The 26137-nt window shown below is 36.9% G+C and overlaps 5 protein-coding genes across 7 annotated transcripts; 2 read left to right on the forward strand and 3 right to left on the reverse strand.

Annotated features, from left to right (window-relative positions):
- LOC18782151 (eukaryotic initiation factor 4A-6) lies at window positions 406-2618 on the forward strand. The gene is made up of 4 exons (XM_007217706.2): window positions 406-531; window positions 899-1018; window positions 1287-1717; window positions 1928-2618. The coding sequence occupies exons 1-4, from the start codon at window positions 408-410 to the stop codon at window positions 2567-2569; spliced, it is 1317 nt and encodes a 438-aa protein (XP_007217768.2). The 5' UTR covers window positions 406-407; the 3' UTR covers window positions 2570-2618.
- On the forward strand, window positions 4413-5152 carry LOC18784395. The gene has a single exon (XM_007215101.2). The coding sequence runs from the start codon at window positions 4582-4584 to the stop codon at window positions 4933-4935; it is 354 nt and encodes a 117-aa protein (XP_007215163.1). The 5' UTR covers window positions 4413-4581; the 3' UTR covers window positions 4936-5152.
- Window positions 7448-9011, reverse strand: LOC18781878. The gene is made up of 2 exons (XM_020559271.1): window positions 8455-9011; window positions 7448-8218 (listed from the first exon to the last, which is right to left on the reverse strand). Exons 1-2 carry the CDS (start codon window positions 8905-8907, stop codon window positions 7697-7699), a joined length of 975 nt encoding a protein of 324 aa, XP_020414860.1. The 5' UTR covers window positions 8908-9011; the 3' UTR covers window positions 7448-7696.
- On the reverse strand, window positions 10219-15746 carry LOC18784485 (casein kinase 1-like protein 2). 2 transcript variants are annotated; one of them, XR_002270674.1, is made up of 15 exons: window positions 15280-15689; window positions 15134-15174; window positions 14105-14174; window positions 13862-14010; window positions 13689-13784; window positions 13492-13562; window positions 12569-12630; window positions 12397-12460; window positions 12230-12314; window positions 11998-12124; window positions 11814-11896; window positions 11677-11740; window positions 11253-11395; window positions 10591-11086; window positions 10219-10449 (listed from the first exon to the last, which is right to left on the reverse strand). XR_002270674.1 is itself a non-coding variant. In XM_007217161.2 (14 exons), the coding sequence occupies exons 1-14, from the start codon at window positions 15353-15355 to the stop codon at window positions 10790-10792; spliced, it is 1428 nt and encodes a 475-aa protein (XP_007217223.1). In that variant the 5' UTR covers window positions 15356-15746; the 3' UTR covers window positions 10219-10789. The 2 variants fall into 2 exon arrangements, 1 of the variants encoding a protein (XP_007217223.1); XM_007217161.2 differs by having other exon boundaries at window positions 10219-11086; window positions 15280-15746.
- LOC18783861 (probable phospholipid-transporting ATPase 4) lies at window positions 17104-24328 on the reverse strand. Of its 2 annotated transcripts, none has more exons than XM_020559359.1 (11): window positions 23907-24328; window positions 21327-23265; window positions 21117-21227; window positions 20355-20631; window positions 20176-20264; window positions 19953-20040; window positions 19646-19882; window positions 19381-19506; window positions 18489-18587; window positions 18102-18293; window positions 17104-18014 (listed from the first exon to the last, which is right to left on the reverse strand). In XM_020559359.1, the coding sequence occupies exons 2-11, from the start codon at window positions 23141-23143 to the stop codon at window positions 17343-17345; spliced, it is 3708 nt and encodes a 1235-aa protein (XP_020414948.1). In that variant the 5' UTR covers window positions 23144-23265; window positions 23907-24328; the 3' UTR covers window positions 17104-17342. The 2 variants fall into 2 exon arrangements, with proteins under 2 accessions (XP_020414948.1, XP_020414949.1); XM_020559360.1 differs by having other exon boundaries at window positions 19646-19855; window positions 23907-24327.

The raw sequence follows: 26137 nt of genomic DNA on the forward strand, positions 1-26137 counted from the left end.
CACCATTGCTTGGATATCAAGCAACCAAAAGGTTTTTGTTTCCTATATAAGTAAAGAAGAAAGATCGGTATACCAATAAGCTCTATCTAATATCTTCTTATTTTCTAATTACTGAACCAAGAGATTACGGTACCACCGCACAGCAGTTATCAATGGAGTGGTCTGAATCTTCTGATCAAGAACAGACCTCCGGCACCACGGTTGTCTTGGCATCCCTCACTGGCTTAGCAATTGGAGGGTCACTTGTGGCCATGATAGGGTTCAGCATCTTGGCCTCAGTGGCACTAGTTTTGTTGACCGCCAACATCACCCTACTACTTTTTGCTGTCTTTGCGTTTGTGGGAGCAATTTCTGGGTTTGTTTTGGTTCTGGCCATGGCTCTCGCCGGCGTGCTTATGCTGGAGCGGATGCTCCAGAAGCGTGGAGGCACAAGCCTTTTGAGTTTTGTCAGTGAGACTGAGACTGAGACTCTGGTACCTCAGACTGAGATAGTGAAAAAGGAACAAGTCCAGCATGAGAATAATGAGCAGGGTAGGGCACAGAGTACCTTCTAGTTCTAATTAGCAAAGTCATTTATTAATTGCATGTTGATGTTGATGGTTAATTAGCTATGGTAAATTTTAAAACTCTTGGGTTTTAGTTGTTTTTGGCGTCTTAGTAAGCAATTTCGAACATGACAATTAAGAATTCCTCAGTTGTCTCAGCAACCCATTAGCCGATGATTAATTTTTTGTTTATTTTTATTTTCAATGCTAGTTAGTATGTCTCTTTGTGGAGCTTTCTGTATCTGTGTTTTTGTTGGACTGCAATACTTCTATGTTTGAAACTATACTGTATAGAAAATCATGTTTAGCCATTTGAATGTTGAATTGAATTCCTCATGGTTTTCTGTCTACAGATGATATGGCCGGTCTTGCTCTTGAAGAACAAGAGGATTTCGCAACATTCGATGAGGTTTACTGTGATTTTGAGTACATGGGATTGCAATGTAATCTTCTGAGAGGCATTTTTGCTTATGGTAAGCATTTATGATTACATGGGCTTTGCTTTTTTGTATGATACAATGGCTTTCCCTTTTGAAGTTGTCATGATTTATCCTAGAAAACTAGGAATCCATTTATTTTCTTTTTGTTAATTTACTTTTTATAATTTAGTTTCCAATTTTTTGTTTTTCCATTAGGCAACATTATCCAGTACTTTCTTTCAAAACAGAAAAGAAAATACTATCTTCATCTCTACCTTTTGCCTTGATATTTCAAGTGTATGATTCTGGTTTTGTTTGGAAGGTTTTGAGAAGCCTTCTGCAAGTCAGCGAAGGGGCATTGTTCCTTTCTGCGAAGGCCTGGATGTGATTCAACAAGCTCAGCCTGGAACTGGAAAAAGAGCTACTTTCTGCTGCGGAATTTTGGAGCAACTTAATATTGATTTGGTCGAGTGCCAGGCTTTGGTTTTGGCACCTACCAGGGCCTCGGCACTGAAGACTGAGAAAGTTATGCTAGCACTTGGCGACTATCTTGGGCTGAGGGTTTATGCTTGTGTCCGTGGCAGAACTCGTCATGAGGGTCAACGCATTCTTCACGCCGGTGTTCATGTTGTTGTTGGCACTCCTGATTGTGTATTTGAAATGTTGAGTAGCCAGAACCTTTACCCAGATCACATAGATATGATTGTATTGGATGAGGCTGGTGAAATGCTTACCGGGAGCTTCAATGATGAGGTTAGTTATCATGAACTTCTTTTGCCAAACAGTGTGACATGTTATGTTGTTTTCGCATTGAATGTATGATCTAGATTGATAGAACGACAACATAACACACTACATTATATATGCAAGAGCCCTTGTTATGCATTAAGATTGTTAGTCTTTTCTTTCTCCCACTACTTTTTATGGGTTTGGATTATTATTTGACATGGTGTTTTGGTGCAGATCCTTCACATTTTCCAGCTTCTGCCATCACCAGTTCAGGTTGGGGTGTTCTCTGCTACAATGCCACCTGAAGTCCTTGAAGTCACAAGAAAGTTTATGACCAATACCAAACCTGTGAGGATCATAGTAGAGCATGATGAGCTCACCCTTGAGGGTATCAAGCAATTTTATGTCAATGTTGAGGAAGAAGAATGGAAGCTTGACACCGTTTGTGAGCTCCATGATTCCTTATCCACCTACCCAACTGTCATCTTTGTTGATACAACTCACAAGGTGGAGTGGCTTACCGACAGGATGAGAAGCCTTGACCACACCGTCTCTGCTATCCATGTCGACACGGACCTGAACACTCGCGACACAATTCTGCGCGAATTTCGCACTGGCTCTTGCACAGTTCTTATCACCACAGATCACTTGGCTCGATGTATGGATGTGCAGCAAGCACGTGTTGTAGTCAATTATGATTTGCCAAATCAACCAGAAAACTATCTTCATCGTATAGGACGAAGTGGAAGTTTCGGAAGTAAAAGTGTGGTCATCAACTTTATGATTAGGAATGAAGAGAGAAAGGTGCTTGACATTCAGAGGTTTTACAAATTGGTCATTGAGGAGCTGCCTGCAGATTTTGCTCATCTCTTTTGAGCAGCTTATTTTGTTTTCAATCCCTCCCCTTTTTCTTTTTGAAACTTTGAGGCAGAGTTTCTTATCCTTGTTTTGCAAGTTATATCTTAAACTTTATCTTCTTGCATTTTGTTTTTCACTCAATTAGTGGTGTCAAAAATATCCAACTGTACTTCAATTAATGGTTTTGTTACAGAAAGAAGGTGCTGTTTTGGACTGGTTTATATGTAAAGCTTGGTTTCATATGGTTGCTGTTTTGGAAATTTTTCCCTAATTCTCGAATAAGTATTTTATGTTAAGGATTGGTTATTTACTTTTAATCTCGGCAGTTGAATTGCATTCATTAAATGTGTTGATAGTCTCTTAAATGCAATCCAACGGTCGAGATTAGAAATATATATTTAATCCTTAACTTAAATACTTATTGGATAATCTCTTTTTTTATTTTTTAAACTTATTATTTTGGATCATGAGCCATATATATTCTTGCATGTGATAGGATCAAACCCTCCAGCACCACAATCTTGAAATCTCACTAAAAAAAAAGCTAGGCCACCAGTTATGATCATGTTGACTTTTGTTGTCTAGCCAAATTTAAACTCACACCAAATTCAACCTTCTCAAAGACAACTTATTTTTCACATAATTAAAGTAATTAATTCTTATTTATTAGCAAATTGATAATCTGCTAGAGGTAGTAGCTACAGGAAGACATGATGTGGTTGCTATCTTTTTCCAATAATGCCAGAGACTACTTTCAAGCTCCCACAAACTATATACTTATTAACCTTTGAAAGAGGAGAATTAACTTCAGTTTAACACACTAAATTTGAGCTCCAGCATAATAATTATGTGAGATTGCTTATTCTATATATGTTTAAAATTTTAACACAAAATTTGCGAAGTCAACCGGGCGACTCTCTCCTCTGTCATGTTGTAGAGAGATTTTCCTCCCAAATTTTGTTGGGGTCTGCTTCTTCCCAGTTTTGTGTTGGGTTTTGTTTTCCCCCAGTCCTTTTGGACTGGCTTTTAAAGATCCTTTTCGTTGTGGAGGTAGAATAATTATGTGAGATCATGTGGGATGTGTTGTGATTTTCTTTGGCCAAGTGGATATTGAGCGGTAAGGTCTTTTCACTTTTGGTGTTTCTGGTTCATGTTCAGACAGAATTAATTGTTTTCATAGACTCTCTATAGCAGTGGGGCTGTAAAGAGTTTTCTTGATCCGCTATCTGTCAACTTTGAGTGAACTGAGCTTAATTTTGTAATAATTTTTACTCACTATCTTGCTAGATTTATTGTATGCAAAAACCTCCATTTGAAGCTTGTTCTTCTTATACATCTCTTATATTTATCCCTTTATTAATGAAATTCTGCTTGTTCCACAAAAAATTTGAAAAGTCAAGGCACGCCATTATTATAACTCTCTTTCTCTCTCTCTCTCTCTATCTCTTTCTCTCTCTTGATACCAAATTTTGTATCCAACTTTAGCTGTTCCACGTGTGTACAAACCCAGTCAAACTTGGCAGCTAGCTTCTAATCCAATACAAATTACAACACAAGATGAATCAAATCTAAATTTCGAAAATTAAAAAAAGATTCAGATTTACTTACTACCAGGATTTGATGAAAGTTGTTGACAATCTTTATTAAATCATAATGGTGGCCAAATATAAAAGAATATAATGATTTTTCAAGAAATAAACAGTGATATATTTGTATGCATGATGTCAAATTAGGGAAGACAAGAATGGTTGCACTGCATGTTATTGATTGTTGACACCTTAAATAAAAAAACAAGACCTTGAACTGTTCCAAAACTAGAATAAATAAATACATTTATGACTTAGACAAAGAGATTTTTTACTAATTTTCACTTCCACACACAAACAAAGAAAAGCAAACCCAACAAAAGAAAAGTCCTTGCCTCCTCCTTCCCCGTTGTCTTATTGCCGTTCTTTGCATTGAAACCTTCGAACCCCTGTCTGCTCTGCTTCTTCTTCTTTCTTTTTTCTTCTTTTTTTTTTCCTTACCCCATGGAGGATTTCAGATCTAAGTCATGTAGAGATGGGAGGATGGAGGTTTACTATGGAGGCAAGGCAGCTCCAACAAGCATGCAGGATCTAAGGAGTTTCAGTACCAATTATGCAGGTTCTTGTGTTTCTCAGCCAAACCATCAGATGGTTAAGGATGTGAAGATCAAGAAAGGGAAGAGCAGTTTGGGGTCCACCTCAAGGAGCTGGAGCTTAACTGATCCAGAGTTGCAAAGGAAGAAGAGGGTTGCTGGCTATAAGGTTTATACTGCAGAGGAGAAGATGAAAGGGTCTCTGAGGAAGAGTTTTAGGTGGATCAAGAACACCTACACCCAAGTAGTCTATGGCTGGAAATAATTGATTGGTACTTTGAAAAAGAAAAAGAAAATTGAAAATTTTAAATAAATAAATCTTTTGGGTTTGTAGTCAGCTCATTAGTGTTTTTTGTTCTGTGCATTTGTGAAGTGAACTATGCATCTGTGTAAGAGTCTTGATTGCCAAAGAAATTAATTACATAAAAGAATCCAATATACTTATGCTTCATCTCTGTTAATTATAGTTCAAGAATTTCTTATATCCTTTTATTAGCTGAGCAAGAAACCTTTGTCTGTGAAATCAAATTTATATACCTCCTTAATCATTTTCCCAAGCCTGTGTGATTGTGATTTCTGTGATGGTTGTTCTTGGACTTCAAGTTATTGAAGGTATGTTTTTGAAAATGGTAAATCCTTTTTCATTGTAAAAAGATCAAAATACCCAGTGAAGTATTTTTGTGTGGAGATTTCCTTCATTTAGGCCACTCTGTTGAGTAACTGCCCTCCTCTCTCGCATTTCTTTTTGAGCTTTTCATGGTTTGATCGAGGTGCTTATGCTGAAATGCGCGAATGCAGATGGTAGTTTCGTTCGATTTGGTATCTGGAGTCTGGATTATGAATGGAGGGTTCCAAAAGGCATGATGCTGTTAAGATGCAGTCATTCTGTGATCCAAATGTGTCCTGACAGAGTGTATACAGTTTTTATATGCCTAAATATGTATATGTTTTGATGAGATTTATCAAATCTGATGTGATATGTTGTGGCTCTAGATGTGATCCAGATCACGTCTTGATCCTACTGTAAAGTGAACCATAGCATATACATCTAAAACACATGTAGACACAACTCAAACAACATCTGGACACCTTCAAGACACATTCTGATCGCATCTAATTGCATCTGGACCTTAAAGGTGTTTAGGATATACCCAGAAATTGTAAGAAGAAACTAGCATAAAGAACTTCATGCTCTGTCACTTAGGAGTTTGAGTTGGGTTAAACGGAGTTCAAATTGCAGATATAAATTGTTTGGAATCCAATCTGAGTACCAATTTACAGTGCCACACAACTCTCTTTCTTTAAGCATGCATCTCTCAGAAGAAAGACGGTTGAATGTATCGTATATGGATATGAAACCTCAAGGTATAATGAATTGCCATAAGAAATTAACTTCTCACATGTCACCTGAAAAGTACATCTTTGTGTGCATAGTCATTTAAAAGTCAATCTTTACAAGACAGAACGAAGTAAAAGAAAATGTTCAAAGTAGAGAAGGATTTGACTGTTTGTGGGAGCACAACTTACAATGAACAAGGGGTTCTTATGATCCTCTTAATCATCAAATGAATAAAAAACACTGAACAAGCTTCATCTTACAATCGTCTCACTCCACCTCTATGCTCAAATTCTAATCCGAGTTCTGCAAGACCTATTTTCCCATGAAGGATGCTCAACAATTCAGTACTTTCTCTTGATAGTTGATCAAAAACCTGTCCAAGAAAAACTTCTTACTCTTCATCAGTATGGTGTTGAAAGAAAATTCTTCCTTTACTATTAAGCCTTTCAACACTAGAAAACCACCTAGGTATGATCCACTTCTCTAAACCATGAGATAGAACACCTGAATTTCCAGCCACATCTGGAAGGCTATTTCGTTCATAAGAAAATCAATTTTACTAGAAAAATTCATCTCCGATAAGTTCATAAACAAGGGATTCTTTCGAAATTCCAACAAGAAATCATCTTCAGTCCAACCACGCTTCCTATAAAAAAAAATTTCCCATTTTGATGCATCCATCATGGACATCACATGCGGTGCTTTCATAAACGCTGCAGATGAAGGCCGAAACGCCATGCTCATGACCTTGTCGGACATCACAACAGGATAACAGGTCACCCACAAGGAGATTGAGGATTCTGGCACTCCAATCCAAGTGCTCTGAGAACTAAAATATTGGAAGCAACATTGCCTATTACTTTGTCCATCAATATCTTTTTCGGTGTTGCTTAAAAAATGAGCAGACTTCTCATCGAGGAGAATTACTTGTCCCTATGTTAGCTCCCTCTCTGTTTTATTATCCTCGTCTTTGATAAATTGGGCTTTACTTGTCATTAATTTCTAGTTAACCACAAGAAAAGAACAGAAAAAAGGCTGGAGAAATTTTTAGAATGTATTAAATTTGTACTTGAGTGTGAATTTTGCAACGTTAAGAATTCCAACATAACAAAATGGAAAACTGGGGAGAAATCACATGGAACTAACAAAACCAAAGAAAACAAGCAAAAACCAAGAACCATATAAAAAGTAAAGATGTTTAAACACAATCCAAGAACCCTATCCATCGATTGGTTGGTGGATTTCTTTTGTTGTCAAACCTGAAAAGTCTCTGGTGCCCAACTTCGAAGCTAAATTAGACACAAATATGTGAAGAATCTAGCCTCACTTGTCAGGTGATACCACCAGAATTGACAAGGGCAAGTTTCCCTTTCATCAAGCCCTTATTTTGAAAAATAAAAATAAAAGAAGGAATTATCTAATATAGAATCTCAGAGTATAATGAGAATGCCATTAGAAATTAATACCTTCCAAATCACTTTTTTTTAAAATACATGGTTCTGCATAGGTGTATGAGAATCATTATTTACAAAACAGAACATAAAAAAAGACATTCTATTGTAATATTCGAAGTAGAGCAAGATCTAACTCTTTGTGGCAGCAGAACTTACAATGAATAAGTAGTTCTTATCATCCAGTTAATCATATATTTAAGTACAAAACTAACAAGCTTTGTCTTACAATTGGTTCACTCCACTTCATTCCTAAAATCCAAAGCAGAGTGTTCCACAATACCGATTTTCCCTTGAAAGATGTGCAGTAATTCAGGTACTTGCTCTTGATATCTGATCACAAACCTATCCAAGAAGTACTTTTCGGGAATCATAATGGTACCTACAGAAAATTCTCCCTTTACGATCAAGCCCTTCAACAGCAGAACTCTAATAACCGAACACCTAGGTATGATCCACTTCTCCAAACTATAAGTTAGAACACTTGGATTTCGAGCCACATCTGCCGGTTGCCAACCCATCATAAGAAAATCCATTTTACTCGAAAACTTCTTACATGATAAGCTCATAAAAAAGGGATTCTTTCTAAACGCCAACAAGAAATCATCTTCAGTCCAACCGCACTTCTTATATACTTCCATCTTTTGATCCCATGTTAATGCATCCGTCAGACTAATCACATGGAGTGCTTTCATGAATGTCGCAGATGAAGGGGCGAATCCCATACCCGTGACCTTCTTGATATTTTCCTTGAACTTCTAAGTATCAAGGGACACTACAAAAGGATGACAGGTCACCCACAAAGAAATTGAGGCTTGTGGCACTTCAAGTGCTCTCAGAACTGAAATATTGGGAACCATATTGATTAGTTTGCTCGTCATCACCCAATATGAGCTCCTAAGAAAAAGAGCAACCTTTTCATCGACAAGAAGTAAACTTTTGATAATATCATAACAAGGTATGATAGTTCTCTCCAGGCTGTTTTTCAATATTATATTTGGGTTGGAATAGAGGACCCGAAAAAGGCCAGTGCCTGAAAGGCCAACAGAACTGAGAAACTGGGCACAACGGTCTTCTCAGCATTGGCTGAGAGCAGCTTTGGGCGTTTCCTAACAAGTTGGGAGATGTGGTCATCAGAGAATCCAGGGTTTCTTAGAACATTAAGAACTGAGTCTGGTCCTTCTCGGTTATCAAACTGTACACTCTTGGAAGCAGAGAGAGCCAGTTTTGGGGACAACCCACATGAGTTTATAAGGCATGAAACTGTAAAAGAGAATACTTTTTCTTGTAGCTTATCATTTCCAGAAACTAATGATGATTTTGATGAATATGAGCTGAAAAAAATAGGTTCTTTTTGAAGGAAATGCAAATGGGTCAATGAACCGCCAACATTTCTACAGCTTGGAAGCAGTAATTGCAATCTTTGACAAGAATTAGAACCAAGCATAATTGCAGTGGACCCAGAAAAGATCAGACAAAAGCGCAGTACTTTCAGTGAACGAGAAGGGACTCACCAAAGACCAATGATCTCTATGCTCAGCTTCGACCGCCAGCAATTAACTGTTCCAAGAACTGATTACTTCCGACACCAATTTGGGGTTTAGGGTTTGCTCCTCCGCTCATCAAAGAACAGAACTGACACAATGGGCCGGTGGAAAATGCTGCAAATTCATGCCTATACTCTCATTTTTTACATGTGGGTTTCAGTTGTAAGGGCATTTGAGTCTTTAAAGTAAGTTTTTTTTATTATTTTTAAAAGTTCAAAGGAAAAAAAAGAAGTTTTAATTATATAATACTCTTTGTTTGAGTTTTTAAGTGATTAGTTGCGGGTGTGATTATTGTACTCAAACTTTTCGACTTTTATCAATTATATTTCTATTGTTTAAAAATAAAAAATAAAAAAGACCAAAAAATAAAAAATTTAGTTACCTTAATTTTAATTTTGTTGCCAATGCCATCATTCAGTCACACACGTTATCCATAAGCGTGTATCGTTTTCTGGGACAGTACAATACCTTTAAATTAGGTGTAACTATTTGCAAAAGTCTGGTATGAATCTCCGGCAAATTGTATACCGATTACGTAAATTTAAATTAATGCTCATACCAATTCCAATATAACAGTAACAATACTTTTCACAACCATCTCACATTTAATATTTTGAAAAAAGGAAAATAAGTTGGTGTTATACTTGCACATGCCAAGATAATTCTTTTGTTCTCAACCCACTTTAGGGAAAAAATGGCCGGAGACGCCATATTTTCAGATTATTAATGATCCCTAATTCTGAATGACTTTGTTGTGTAGCATCTGAATGAAGACGGGGGTTACAATCAATGAGGAGAATTAAGGATCAAATTTATGACTTCCACAAGGATTGGGGTTCCTTGGCCCTCAGAAAATAAAGGCTCAGATCATCAGCGTTTCTTTTTGTCACGGTAACTTTGCAAAAACTAAACCAAAAAACCAAAACAAAACAAAAATTGAAATTGATTGATCTTGGAGATCCCTGAAACGATGACAATCTCATGTATATAAGTTTCATTCTTGCCATTCTCAGCTACCAAAAGGCTAAATTGGAAACTGAAAATTTATCAACAAAATCCACAATGTTTATAAAAAGTAGTATCTAAACCAAAAATTCTCCCCAAGTCAACTCACCCAAAAACCCAAAAAAATAAAAATAAATAAAAAAAGAAAGCGAGAGAATGGCTCAAATCTTTTATAATCCAGGTAGGGGAAGAGGATACACACAACAAAAATAATCAAACAATCTTATACCATAAATTCCTGAACGTATTTCTGTCACGCAACCAAATATGTCAACATTGTGCGTGAAAATATAACGGCAACAGAAGTAGCACCCACCTCAACTTGTAGGCTTAATCAGGTTCTTTAACTATTTTATAAACTAAGGAAGAAGGATTACAATTATCATAGACAATATGCATCACAAAATCAAAGCATTTGGTGTACTTACAGTGTCTATCTGCATTTGACCCACACATTGTAATGTTTGATGAAAACCACAAACATGCATGATAAGATATGAAGTTAAACAAAGGTATTAAAAGAAGGTGAAACCAGGGCAACCCAACTCGAACTCTATTGACAAAGGCCTTTGTTTTACCTGGGTTGGTTTTCTGGGCATCCAATTTCCACTTCTGTATCTCGTCTTTATTGCAAACTGCTTAGAGAGAGACAGGCCCCGAATTGTTGCAGCTTTCCTCAAACATAATACACTTAAACCAAATTCCACCCCAAGCGCGTGACAAATGTATAGGTTTTTTAAAAATTTACAGTAGACGATAAATTGGGAGAGGCCGCTACTAATACTGTACTCTCTCATCATTATTGAAGTGCAGGCTCTCAATGCCCCTGAGTGTGGACTCTAAGGTCTTTACGTTTGAAATATTTCTTCCAGAAGATGTACGATTGTTCTCTGAAGGTACAACTGGTGAACTTCTTTGGCCACTAGAAATTTTACCTAGTGTTCCGGGGCTCAAATCTGAGGTTTGAGGGCGAGAGAGATCAGACTCACTGCCAATGATCACTGCATCACGACTGCTAGAGACTGCAGCCCTCCTCGATGATCCACTTGACCGCAAGAAATTAGAACTTGATAACTGCATGAATCCAAACAAAATGAACGAAATAAATTAATCTAAGACTGTACAACAAACCCAAATAGTAATGAACTTGCACAATGCTGTACTTGTCAAGCTGGTCAGTAAAAAATAACCGAAGGGGATAAAACCTCATTTGAATCAGAATACAAAATAAATTCTTTACCATTGCGTCTTTAGATAGAGATGGATCATTTGCAGCAGGACTTTTTTGTCTAGACAAGTTTCCAGAATTTACAATTGGCCCAGAGTTTCTCCTACGAGAGGGATCTGACAACGACCAACCTGTAGGTCTACCTTCCTCACCACCTTCAAAAAGTTAAATACAACAAAATTAAAATTTGGGTTACGTGAAGAGAAAAAGACATTATGAATACTGGACTTGAATATGATAAGAAACACTTAAAGATAACAATAGGGGAGTAGATTTATAATAGCCATATAAAGTAACCCGCTCTATGCAGCAAAACAAGTACATGTGACTGCATTTTCCAGGACACTGAACTAAGTAAGTAGGGAAACACTAAACAGAGTTTTGACATGTAAATGGATTCCTATTATGCAGAAAATGAAAAGAGTGGCGGAATTACCAGATTGTCTTTCAGCATTTGCAACAGCTGGAGGCAAGCCAGAGCTCGGTCCAGCACTAGCACCCTATTAAATAGTAAATAATGTAAGCTAAATGGTTGAACTAACAAAACACTAAAAAAGTTGTCACATCACTTACAAGAGCACGAGCAGGAGGTGTGGCAATCTGTGACTGCTGATATTTCAAGATGGTCCAATCAAAGACATAATCAAACTGAAAGCCTGAAGCAAGAAGGAAACCATATAAGTAGACGTGGTTAATGTGACACACTATAACATCAGTAGAGCAGCCTCGAGTAACCTATCAAAAAAGAATTTCAAACCTTCCCGAATAAAAAGGTCACGAAAGAGTCTCTTCAGATACGCATAATCTGGTTTATCATCAAACCGCAGAGACCTACAGTAATGGAAGTACGATGCAAACTCTGTAGGATAACCACGGCATAAGGCCTAAGAAAGAATTAAGAAAGAGGCAGTGAATATTCCATACTGTAATAAATATCATTGTAAATAAAAGATAAACGAAGAATTCATTATCATTAGATTTCAGCTTACCTCGATAGAAGTTGACACTTTCTTTTCACTGATCTTCTCATACTTTTGCTTTTTCGTTCCCGCTTTCAAGCCCTGCCAAGGAAGGCTAAACAGGAAGAAAAAAAAGGTCATAAATAATTGAATATGCAAAAAGAGATATATACAACACTGGCAGGCACAATAGTCACCTTCCTCTTAGAAAGTACATAAGCACATATCCAAGTGATTCTAAATCATCCCTGCGGCTTTGTTCTGTGCAACACAAAATAACATGATCAGAATCACATGAAGGGAGAGCGAGGGAGAGAAAAAGTTAGGGAAGTGGAGAGAGAGAGAGAGAGAGAGAGAGAGAAGGCTTACCAATGCCAAGGTGAGTATTCATGCTTGCATATCTTGCAGTGCCTGTCAAATTCTTATTTTCTCTGCGGTTATACAAGTATCAAATTAGTTTTATTTTTGAAAACTGCACCCTTCATATCTATTATCACTCATAGATATTAACAGCATGTCATTTTTTTTCCAAGGAAACACCTAAGATAAAAGGCTAAGCAAGACATATGAAAGTCACAACACTTGAACTTGGGCAGTACCCCAAAGAAAAGGCCAAGCAAGACACTATTGATCACAATATAAAGATTAAATTGCTTTTAAAGAAGATTGGGTGGTTTTCTTCCTTAATCATTTGTTTGTGGTTTAGACACCGACCCCTCCAGCCCTCAATCCTCCAGGTTTTGATGGTTAGCAACAGGCAAAGGAAACCGATAGATAGTAAAATTACTCAAATCCCCAAAAGTATCATTACTAAAAAACTACATCAAGTATTATTAGTCAAAAACTAACATTACTGAAATGATTCACCATATTCCTATAATCATTAACAGCCTGGCTGATGAAACCTGCTATAGACCAGAGTCATAATTTGACCCAACGAAATCAGATGATATTTGAAGACAGTTCCTGCACCCAACATATTTTATTTAATTAAAAGAAAATTTGTGTTATAGATTAGTATGTGAGTAAACCCTCCACTATCTTGAAACCAACGAGAATCAACCAGCAGTGAACTAGGTATCTATTGCAGCAAGATTTTAAAACAAACAGACACAATCAAGAGCAACCACATAAAAATTTGGCCTTAAATCTTGAAACACATTTTACTATTAAAAATAGGGACAAGAGGAACAAAACTGACAGCATTTTGGATTTAGGGCGGACTATTTAACCAATTCATACTCGATACATCAAAGACAAAATCGAATATTGAAGAATTTAAAATAACCAACCTATAAGGAATATGCTGATGAGTTGAAGTGTCTCTATACTTCTTAGCGAGACCAAAGTCAATGACGTAAATCTACACGAAAGAAGAGATAAACTTATGCATTTAGATAAAAATGCAAAATCCAAACCAAAATTACAGTGAGTTGCACAGAACTCAAAATCAAAATAAAAAATCAATTTAATTGCAAGTTCCAAGTACCTGATTTGCTCGCCGACCCAAACCCATTAGGAAGTTGTCTGGTTTGATATCACGGTGTAGAAATGATTTGGAATGGACAAACTCAACTCGATTGATCTGACACAAATTCCAATATTAAGATTATCAACCTGCAAAGATTCTAGAAGAGTATGCATCTGTGAAAATAATCCTACCATTTGATCTGCAAGCATGAGAACAGTCTTCAGAGACAATTTCCTACTGCAAAAGTTGAATAAATCCTCAAGACTAGGTCCCAGTAAATCCATCACAAGAACGTTGTAGTCTCCTTCAGTGCCAAACCATCTCACATTTGGAATTCCAGCTGCCAAAGTTGTATACAGTGGTCAATTCAGAAAGATAAGTAATAGACCATGCAAAATATTGAAAAGAAACATGAATAGTGGTAAAGGCATTACTTCCTCCCTGTAGTATTTTGTACAACTTTGATTCATACATCAATTGTGGATGTTTTGTCTTGACATTTTCCTGAGAGAAAGAAGCATGGATAATGAAATTTAAGCAACTGAAACATTGATTATCAACAACATAATTCAGCAAGCAGCAAATTGTGGAAATGCATATTATTAAAAATAAAAGAATCAGCAAACCCATCCAAACATGCAAAGAAAGATTAAATATACCAATCAGAATTCTGGCATTCATTCTCACAACAGGGTTCAGAGGATCAGACTACAGCAGTCTGTGTTAATGAGAAACATTACAATCACACAAAGACTTACTAAAGAAAAGAAAAATAAAAATGCATAGGGAATACATCTTCAAAAATCTACTAGAGCCTCGGCACTGTAACCTAGCAAACACCAAGAGTTGTAGACATTCCAAAATCTACTTCTATTGTGGGTATACATCTTCACACAGATACAAGTTCAAGAGAGTGTCCTAGCTCAAGAGGACACAAGAATCATCATATTAGGTGGAACCTTTTCAAGCCTACCAAACTAACAGGAATTGACGCCATATCATCATACACATTACCCCACTTGGGACATCCCGTACAGTCAAACGACATGCCCCAAACTCAGCTGAACCATACAAATCATATTTTGCATTTTCAAATTATAATTTCCCAGTATCACCAAATTTCAACCACTCACAACGCAGAAGGTAGGTAGATAGCTCCACATCTAAAGGCCAGAAAGGATACTGAGTTCAGTTACAACTGTGAACATTACGCCCTAGATTGTAATGTCCTCTTTAAGATCACACCAGAAAAACACATTTTAAGAGCCACCAAAGTCTCAATTATGGATTAAAATGAGCCCAAATTTCCACTTATACAACACTCGTCCCAATAAAGTTCATTACTATACAGTATGATCATCAACTAGCAATGACGGAAAAGATGATCATACACAGCATAAATATCCAAGAAAAACCAACAATTTCCTAATGCCGTAGAAAAAATAATATGTAATTCAACTCACAAGCTTAATCGCAACCTCCTCGTTTGTCTGAATATTGGTACCTGAAAATCACAGCACAAAAATAATAAAAAAGAAAATTGACCGAAATTTTTTCTTTAAAAAAAAAAAAAGCAAAGTAAAAGACACCAAAAGTAACAGTACAAAACCTAGGTAGATCTCTCCGAACGATCCGCTACCGATCTTCCGGCCAAGTCGAAACCTTCCACCAACCCGAGGCTCCATACCCCCCAAAACGCAACGATCACAGAGAAATCCTAGCCCTAAAAGAAAACCCTAAGACCAAAAAAATCCCTAAAAGAAAGAGAGACAAGCGAAAATTGGGGACCGTACAAGGCCTTGACCAAACCTAAGTCTTGGAGAGGAGTTAGATGGATAAATCAGCAGCGGAAGAAAGTAGAGGGGGACAGGGACGGGAATGGAAGGGATGAGTAGGGGTAAAAGTGGAAAGCCGGGGACTTTCTCTCTCTAGAAGTCTAGGGTTAGAGTGAGAGGGAGAGATGAGAGAAGACCACGAGAGAATGCGTTATGACTCTCTCACACCATGTCGCGTCCGAAGCGCGATTTTCCTACGGCCTTTATAAAGACTCTACCCCTTTCGTTTCTGTTTTCGGGTAATCAGCACCGACGACGTCGTTTTTTAATAAAACATATGCATAGCATATTTCGTCAATTTCCTCTCTTTCTATATTTATTTTTTCTCTTCCTTTCTCTTTGTTCAATGAAATGAAACCCACGTTTTTTTTTGTTAGCTGCAATGAAAAACACGTTTTTGTAGAGGGAAGTGTAAAACCATAACGCAACCAAAAATGAGAGAGAGTGTACTTTCTTCTGGCATGAATTCGCCAATCGGATGTTAGGTGAATTCAAAACAATAACTTTTGATGATAAGATAAATTCGGCAAGTTATAAGAGAACCGACAAACAAAATAAATTTTCGTTTTTCTGTTTGTGACGTGAGACAAAGCCAACAAGTTGGAAGAGAATCACGAAGAAAAAAAAAAGGGGTTTTCAAATATAAAATGTTATTATCAGAATTAAATTTGATATTATTAATGTGCATTTTGGGTTTTCTAAAAAGAATTATTTAAAAAAAAAAATTGGAATGAGAATAAACTATGTACTCTTTTTAGGGGTAACATGTTTGGAAAACAATCAAACATGTTTAATAACATGGATGATAGGTTAGGTGAACAAGATTTTATAACTTTGTTTAATAAATATGACAGTGGAGGAGAGAGACTTTTTATGGTTATATCACACACAACCACCTTGATATGAAGTCAAAGATATGATGATTTAAAATGAACTTTCACTCTTCTTTGGTGAAATTTATCTCACTAGTCTTTTATAAAACAAATTATTTAGAGGACAAAGAGAACCTACTTGCATGAAGCAAGGTTTCACTACAGAGAGTGATGTTCTTGTAAGATAGTTGGGTTATGCTTATATTGAATTGAATAACCAACACCATATTAAGAAATTCTGTTATATATGGAAATAAAATAGTAGCAGGATGATGTGAAAGTTTAATCTTATGTGTAAATGAGTTCATAAGAATGGACATTCATTTTATTAGTAGACTAGACTGGTTGTTTAGATTTAGTAAATGCATCAATAAGTAGTCTACTAAATTAGACTTTGAATTGAATTGGTCCAACAATGCATCAAGGGATCAAAAGTTACAAGAGCAATGCTTTGGATTAGTCGCCCTCGTGCAAGTGAGCGGTTCCCAGCCATTGACGATTAGCAGGAGACTGTACATAACAAGATCTTGTATTGAATTAACGTTTTTACGATACATTATTTGGTTTCGGTCAACAATTGTTTTACTGGGTTCTAAAGATTAACCTCAAGGCACCAGGGGCAGCACAGGGTTGATTGATTGAACTGGAAAGGAACTTGAGCTTAAAATAGTAAAATGGTTTTGAGAGTTCTGTCTGTAAACTCCAGAAGATATGTAGAACAACAGGTGGGGCAAAGAAACATAGACAAATGACATCTATCTTCACTCACTTTAAATCTTACAAGATATTGTACATATAACAGCTCCAAGGCTTTTTTCTATAATGAATGGGACTTTTAACCAACCCCACATAAGTGGATAAAACAATACCAAGAAAAGAATTACAAAGGGCCACAACGTAAAACTGCAATCGGCCTCAAACCCTAAAAAATTAAGATTTTCAAAACTGTATAATCATGGACATGGTCACAACGGAGACATCGGACTTTGTGTACTTACAGGGGTATGCTTCTTTTGCAGCTTCCCTCTCAAATGCCTGATCTTGGCATCCACTCTAGCCGTAAACCCGATCTTGGTTTCTTGTCTTGCTTTAGACGCCTCCCGCTTCCACATGCGCTGATCCTCAACATCTTTCTTGTAGTATTTGATTTCTTGGATGATATGATGATCCATTGGATTGAAACTTCTTTGGAAGGCTAAGTGGACAATGTAGGGAAGATTACAAGCAATTGTTACTAGAAGGGTGGCTGACCAAAATAATGGTGCCGGACCAAGAGCTTCGACTAGAATTTGATAGGCATTCTTGGAGTGAACTGGAGACAGCATGCCGTAAAGTAAGAGAAATAGGTACCACATTGCAATACTGCCCCACACAAAGAGGTGCTGAATCCATGTAAAGTGGCTCATTGTGAGAGCAATCTGGCAGTTAACAGCCCAGACAATGCAACTGAACATCGTGGTACCCATAGCAGCCATATCAGCAGTCTGGCCATTAGAACGGAAGGCCTGGTCATAGAAGATGATAATGTTGAGGAAGAAGATGATTAGAGAGCAATAGACACCATTGCCCATCCACCCCAGTATCCTGTACCAGTCGAAGAACAAATTTCTAGGTCCTTGCTGATACAATGCAGGGAACTGCAAACAAATAATTTTTTAAACGTCACCACGGAGCCATAGAAAAAGGTGTTTAGTTGTTAACAAGGCATTGTTTGGAGGACTAACCTGTAAGCAGACCTCGGAAGACACATCTTGTTCAAAGACTCCAAGTGATATGACAGGCAATGAGGTAAGAATGACATTGAACGATAACATGTACCAGTCATCATATATTGATTGCCCAGAGAAACCCGTGAATGCCTCAAAGTAGAAGAGGGTGAGACCAAATGCAATATTTTTGTAGAAGAAATAGCAAACCTGGATACAAAATATCCCCATTAATAGGTGGATGACTTTAAAAATAAATAAATAAAGACATGGGCACACACACATGCAAATTTGTTTCTAGTATGAAGCGTGTGCCTTTGACCAAACATACAGCACTTGAAAAATTACAAACTTATCAAAAGTCAACGAAAGTAAAGTAATAAGATGGACATTTATTGATATTACCATCTGAGCAATCCTCTTATAGCACCAATGCCCATGGACTACCAAAAGTCTCTCCAAAAACCGAAACTGGGCAATAGAAAAATCACTAGCCATCACAGCCTGCAAGTAATTAGCAAGTATTGTGAGATTCACCATAAACAAGAAAAAATTCATGCTTCTACATTCCGCTCAGGATACTTTGCTTCCCATTCGGACAGCTAATACAAACCTTCTCGCAATTAATCCAAATATGATGCACACTCATATACAAATGTATACCAAAATATAACATAGACCAAATTCGGAGGGCACTAGAGAAATTTGGGTTTTGAATGATGATTATGCCCCTGGAAATTGTGAACGTCATCAATTTTAATGGAAAATATAACAGACGTACGTCATGTCAAGATTTAAAAACACTTAAAAGTTCAGGGGGCAAGGTGAGCCATCTTAAAATTCCATGACCAAAGTGGAACACGGGCCAAGTTCAAGAGATGCCAGTGTAATTTAAGCTATTTTTAAAGATTAATGCTACTCTAAGCACATTTGTATACCACATTCCCATGCCACCTAACGTGGCAGATAAGGTGTACATCCACATCAATTAAAAAGTGTCAATAAATCAAAAAAGAAAAGAAAATGTAAAATTAATTTTAATTGATGTGGCTGTCCACCTCATCTGCCATAAAGGTGGTATGAGATTGCGGTATACAAATGCGGTAAGAGTAGCATTATTCATTTTTAAATGTTTATAACTTTACCTGTGCCTGATAGGGGTTGACAGCTACTAGCTAGTGTATAAAAGAAAAAGATGATATTCTGTGTGTGAATTTGAAGATAATAAAACAAAAACCAAAAAAAATGTAGCAACAATAGTATATTATAAGAAAGAGTAGTCAGAAAAGATACCAACCTGCATACCTTCAACCCCACTGATTCCAACACCAATGTCAGCTTCTTGTATCATTCCAACATCATTTGCACCATCGCCAATTGCTAATGTGGTTTTTCCAGTTCCTTGTTTGACTAACCTTGTTACCTAGTGTAAAAACAACTGAACAAATGAAGAAACAGCACAGCTATACCCACATTCATAAGGATATCTCACTCATTTGACAAATGAAATGGAAAAATGAAAAAAATTTGAATCGAGTAATAGCAACAAAAAATCCACTTACCAGTGCCTTCTGCTTGGGAGAGACACGGCAGCATATGACTGATGCACAGTCAACAGCTAAACCCAAGAATAGATGCTTCATATCATCCTCCAAAGCATAGGTTAAAGTTTTCCCATCAATAATTAATGCAAATGCTGCATGTGGATCTTTCTCCAACTTGATCATTTGTGAGGCATTGGTAATTTGATTCAAAATGTTATCTTTCACAGCCTGATCATTTGTCAAAAGACACAAAGTCTAACATTATATAAATAAATCTCCTGAAAAAGAAAAAAAATCATGTTCCTTTTCTCAATGAAATATGTACCTCTTTGCTATCTTGTCCCAACGTGTCGAAATTCGCTGTTGATATACAGATCTGCTTCATGCCCTGTCGGAGCAAACTACATGCAAATCTGCACAGCAAAAACCCCAAAAAATAAAATAAAAACATTACATACATCTAGAGGAGCATATTCAACAGTACAACAGGCAATGTTTCATAAGACGATGCATAACAGTGCTTTCTGCTTTAGTGGTTCGAGACAAACCCTATGTTGATTGCAGTTTCCATCTTATCCCCTGTCAAAACCCATATCTTAAGACCAGCTTGTGCAAGATTGTCTATGCATTGGGGCACCTAAAGAGAAGAAAAAAAAAATGAAGCTAAGTTGCAGGAAATCAGAAAGGCAACAAATCAAATTACGGCTGTAATCAACCACTTATATACCCCTTTTTGCAATTTGTCCTCCACAGCTGTTGCACCAACAAGGATCAAATCTCTTTCCATCTTATCTGCTACTCGCTCAAGCATTCCATCTCTATCAGCCCCAATAGACGTTTTTGCTTTCTGAAACTCATTGCTCCAAGCAGAGTACTCGGCCTCCTCAAGCCTTCTATAAGAAAGTGCCAATGTACGCAACCCAGCTTCTCCATATTCATTCAAATGCTTCGTAGTAGCTTCCTCATACATTCTTCCATTCTTGGAAAGTCGATCAAAAATGATGCTGCATAAGCCAAGTAAAGGAATGATTCATGGGAACCAAAGTGGATAAGAAAACATAAAAATTATAAGAAATAAATCCCTGTTTTCCTCTCCCTTTCTTTCTCATGCCTTCTCTTTTTCTTTTCTTGGGAAGGGAGAGAGAGAGAGAGAGAGAGAGAGAGAGAGAGAGAGAGAGAGAGAGAGAGAGAGATGAGATAAATTTATTGAACAACTGTTTGTTACAGCTCGATACTTCAGTTTATAGCTTTAAAGCCTTCAACTGCTTAAAGCATCAAACAGTACACTTAATAGTAGATATTTAGCCTGAATGAAACCCCAAATAAACATTTAACACTTGACAACAAACGAAACTAACTGAAGACACTACATAATCCTTCATTGGATAAAAAATTAACACTGAACAACATATGAAAGCTGACTGAAGACAGTAGTCGCAGTACATAATGCAATTCTCAGAAATAATTATACAATAGTTGGGAGCCTAACCTGTCAGCACCTTTGCAAAAAAGAAAAATCTGTCCATCTTCATCTCGTACAATAACAGACATACGCTTCCTTTTGCTAGTGAACTCCAATAGATTTAAGACTTTGTACTCCCTGTAAGTTTCCCAAGAGAACAGAAATGTTAAGACAGAAGGAACTCAATAGAAAGTTTAACTGGTTGTCCTGAATAACATAAATCATTCATACGCTCACCTGTCCACTGGTTGTCCTGAATAAGGATACTTCTCATGGACAAACACACTCGATTGATTTCTTTTACAAAACTCAAAACCTAACTCTCTTGCTGCAACAAGAAAAGCCGCTTCATCAGGTGACTCTGCTTCATACGTATAACTGCCAGTCCCTTCATTTAGCTCGGGAATTGCAGTGTGGCAAACTGCTAATATTCGTAAAAATAATGAAATCACATCAGGGCTGGGCTCGTTCAACCAATTTCCATTCATAAGCCGGCTGTCCTCAAAGCTAAACCCCTTTATCGCAGGTTTCCGATCCTTATCATCTTTGGAAGTAACAACAGTCTCCAGCTCAATTTCTGATCCTACTCCATTCCCCCATGATACACGCGGATTATGTTTTCGCATGGGAAAATTAGAAAGATCATCTTCATTGTCCTCAAGGTCAAAAGCCATCTGTTTTGCTGCTGCAAGTTCAACTTCACTAGAACGGACACCATACGCAGTACCACCAATGGAACACTTGAGAAAGTCCATTTGGTTGCAGGTTAACGTGCCAGTTTTATCAGAGAGGATGGTGTCTACCTGGCCTAACTCCTCATTCAAATTTGATGTCCGTGCTTGAGCAGGATTCCCAGTCTCTTCATCATACATGTGTATGTCTTGGTTAATGAAGGTTGCTTGCAAAACCTTCACAACCTCAATCGAAACATACAGAGAGATGGGTATTAGATATCCATAAAGGATGAGAGCAGTAACCAGATGGATAAGGCCTGACAAGGCAGGCTTTTCTGGGCTGTACATATCTGTTGTTTGATCAGGGCGCAAGTACCACGAGTCTGGCATACTGAATTTTGTCTTCACAGCAAAGCCTATTGAGCTGATCAATGAGATCCCTACAAGGAGGGTGAAAAGGATATAGATAATATTATCCATTTTCCTTTCTATACCACTCCTTTTTGAAGGGGATTTTGTTGAATTTTGCATGACTTTGCTATCATGGCCTGTGAAAATCACCACCCCATACACATAAGCTGTATTCCTGAGCTTCGAATCTCTGAGGAGTATTTGACCAGGTTCGAGAGGATAAACCTGCCGATCGTATTCAAGATTACCCACAAAGGAGTAAAGATTGGGGTTTGGATCTTCACATTGAATTGTTGCAGTGAAATCCTTGAAAGTGCCATCATCCTCCAAAGGTGAGGTTACTTCCAAACATCTCTTTACCTTCAAATTCGTCTCACCATCTAAGTTCATAGTCTCAACATAGCAAATTCCGTCTTCATAACTTGACGACAAAAGAAGCAAATCTGCAGGAAAGAATTGATCCTTTTCCACTTTCAAGATGTCTCCAACCTGAATTTTATGCCATGGCCTAAAACCAAAAACACCATCTCCTTTATGAACGATCACTTTTCGGAGATTAACCTTCATATCCTGCAAGAACCTATTCCAATCTTCCAGTGCTTCCTTTGCCATACTGAGACCAACAACAAATACCAGAGGAGCAATCATGCTCACAGGAGAGAATGGTGAGACAGGGGTGAGGGAAAGAATGGCAGCCAAAAGAAAATACACATTGGCAACCCGTCTGAATTGCTCAAACAGTGCCTTGGGCAAGAACGTGATAGGGTTATACTTGGTGGTTGATATAAAATTTGAACGGTATTTATAAGGCTTCTTCTGATGGAGAAGAGGTTGGTTACAATATACAGTTCTTGAGAACCCGACTCCTTGGATTGGGCGAGACGCCTCTGTCTCACTGGCTTTTGGCTTTTGGCAGAATGTGTAAAGCTGGCTCTGCCGGAGCTTTGCCCTTATCTTTCCTCCTGCCATTTCTATCAATCCTAGCCAAATCCAATTATAATTGGCACATACTCATTAAAGAAAGGACTCAAATCTTTGTCCTCGCCGTAGGATTAATGGTACCCTTGTATCCAAGTTCTCCTTAAAAATGCCTAACATACATAAACCCACATAAAAATTAACTCTCTGCAAATAAAATTCACACTTTCCAGATCAAAATATTCATACAATTAATCAAACATCATGCATTAATGTTTAAAAACACTAAATTCCTTTCTTAAAAGAGCTCCTACTCAAAGCTAGATTGAAATGCCTTCCACACTAAGATTTCTAGCTTTTCTACGCCTTTAGATTTGAGGAATTAAAGCAAAATCTTTTGGTCAAACAGAGAACAAACTTGCAAGTACAGCTACCAAAAATCAAAAGGGCCCTAACAGAGCAATTCACACACAAAATGAATCATAACAATTTTCATTTCCTTTCCAAACATTAAAATTTAGGGAACACAGAAAATTGTGTATAAAAAGATGATTAAAAAAATTAAAACCTACAGAAAGCCCAATGAAAACAAATGTTGTAGCTTAGAATCTGACAATGTCCAGCTCAAACCGTGAAACAATCATTAATAAAAGTACAGATTCCTCGTACCAAAACCTTAAAATCCTCAGAAGAAGGCAACGCATCCAAAAATATGAAGAAGAAAAAACAAATCAACCCAGAAGAAAAAAAATAAATCTTTTCCCCAAAAAACACAAATTTAAAAAAAAAACAGACACAAAAACAAAATGGGTACCTGCCATCAGGGGCCTTGGTCCATCTTCAAGACAAATTAAGAAGAACCCATTTAGCAGAAATGGAACGAGCGAACTTTGAGCTGCAGATCAAGGAGGAAGACAAAGTCTAGAGAGAGAGAGAGAGAGACAGAGGGGGAGAGAGAGAGAGAGAGAGAGAGAGGAGGGAACAGAAAGAAAGAAAAGAAAGAAAAGAAAGAATGAGCTTCCTCTTTCTCTCTCTCTGCCCGTCGTGAAGTCCAAACCAATGGCAGGAATTTCCGGGCCCTCCTTTTCCTATATTTATATATTTTTATACAAAATTTTTCAGTTTTTTTTTTTTCAAAAATGGTTTTAATAAGAAATTCCTGTGATTGATTGTTTAGAGCAGGTTTAGGGATGACCTGGCCAAGTTCTTTTTTCTTGGTCTTTGTTTGGGCAGCCACCAAATGAGAACCGGTCGGTCTTTTGCTCTCCTTTTTTAAGGATTTCAAAAAACGCCCTCCCTCTGCAACAGTAGCAGAGTGTAGGACCCACATTGTCCTACCTGGCGAGTCATGGTTTTTCTCTTTTAAAAAATTATTTATTTATTTAATCTAATTTTCTGTTTCTTTTTATTACAAGGTTACAACCGTTACACTTATTTTTGGTAATTAAAAAAGTAAATAAAATAATAGCTGTGGACAAGTGGACGTACGTGGTTAGTTTTTCTTAACATTTTTTTTTTGGTCGACAGGTTTTTCTTAAGATTAGAACGTCAAATTTGGCAGATGTTTAGGTGGTGCCTTCTTGGGGACGAGGCAACTAAGATCCTTTTCCATCCATAAATCTTGCTGTGTTAGCTGTGATTGCCTTTGACTTCCCATAACTTCATGTAAAAAATTCTCTAATTTGGCATACATCCATGTATGGTTTAGAATCCAATTATTTCCTTCTTCTTCTTTTTTTTTTCTTTTTTTTTAAATAAATTCATAGTATGGGAGAATTCAATGTAGAATTCAACTATTTCATTTGTTTTCATTTTCGGCCATTGTAGATATTAATTATTTGTAACTAATGAGAAATTGTTGAATCAGTTTGTGTTTGATTTCTTTTTTTATACAAGCGATATTGAGGGAGTGGAGGTTTCTTATACACACTGCCAAGATGACATGAGAGTTCGAATATAAAACCATTGATTTATAAATCAATGCATTTTTTCACTGACTAAACTTCGTTGCGTGTTTGAAATTTATTAGTATAATAAGTTTGTATGAATCTGCAAACATATGTGGGTCTCACATCACTATTGTGAAAAGTGTGAATTTCCTTTTTGATTATGAGTTTGTGCAATTAGTCTAAAACATTAGCCTGATTTTGGTTTTGGTTGGTTTATTTCCAAATGGATGATTTTGGAATAATGTAAAATTCATATACCATAGTTTAGTAGCCATTGTTTGGCGTTTTGCTTTGATAGAAACACAGGGGGAGGTTGGTTGATATGATAAGATTGAAGGCGACAATAGTACCACTTTTGACATAATTTAATGCACAAATTACATAACTACCCAGTAAGATCCATCAAATCCGATGGCTGTCAAACTTTTCAATTTATTGGGACCCACGGTGAGGGGTCCCACTCATGTCCATCTGGATGATAACATTCAAAAATGTTCAATCTTGCTACAAAAATTATCATGTGTTTAATTTGATGAACATCCGACGGTCAAGACAAAATGTATAAAACGTGTAACTAAAATGGTATGTTTTCTATTAACGGATAGGTTTTCATGCATCAAAAGAGCTTACATGCTTACAAATTTCCTAAACAGTTAAATGATTTGGATTTTTTTTTTTTGTTTTTTGTTTTTTGTTTTTCTGTTAATCAAAATAGCAAGTGAAAATATAGCCATATTTCTTACACTAAACATATGTTCTTTTTTTTTTAGACAAAGACTGAATCCATTAATCACCCAAGAATATTTCAAAGTAATCGGCATGTTAATAGTGACCTCCTTAAAATTTTCTCGTGGAAAAAACTCTAGGATAGAAAAATTTCCACACATACTACAAACTAATAGAATAGAAGAGTCAAAATTAAGAATACAAAACAGGACAACTGCCTTTAAGACAATTCTAGCACACCATCAACAATAAACTTATGGAAGAAGACTCCAACGCTTCTAATGTACTGTCAAATAAGGTCTCCTATCTATGATATTAGAATTATTGTCCTTAATCTTATATGCATGTAACATGTTGTTCTTAGGGGATT

Source organism: Prunus persica, chromosome G3 (assembly GCF_000346465.2).
Source record: "Prunus persica cultivar Lovell chromosome G3, Prunus_persica_NCBIv2, whole genome shotgun sequence".
Classification (NCBI taxonomy): domain Eukaryota; kingdom Viridiplantae; phylum Streptophyta; class Magnoliopsida; order Rosales; family Rosaceae; genus Prunus; species Prunus persica.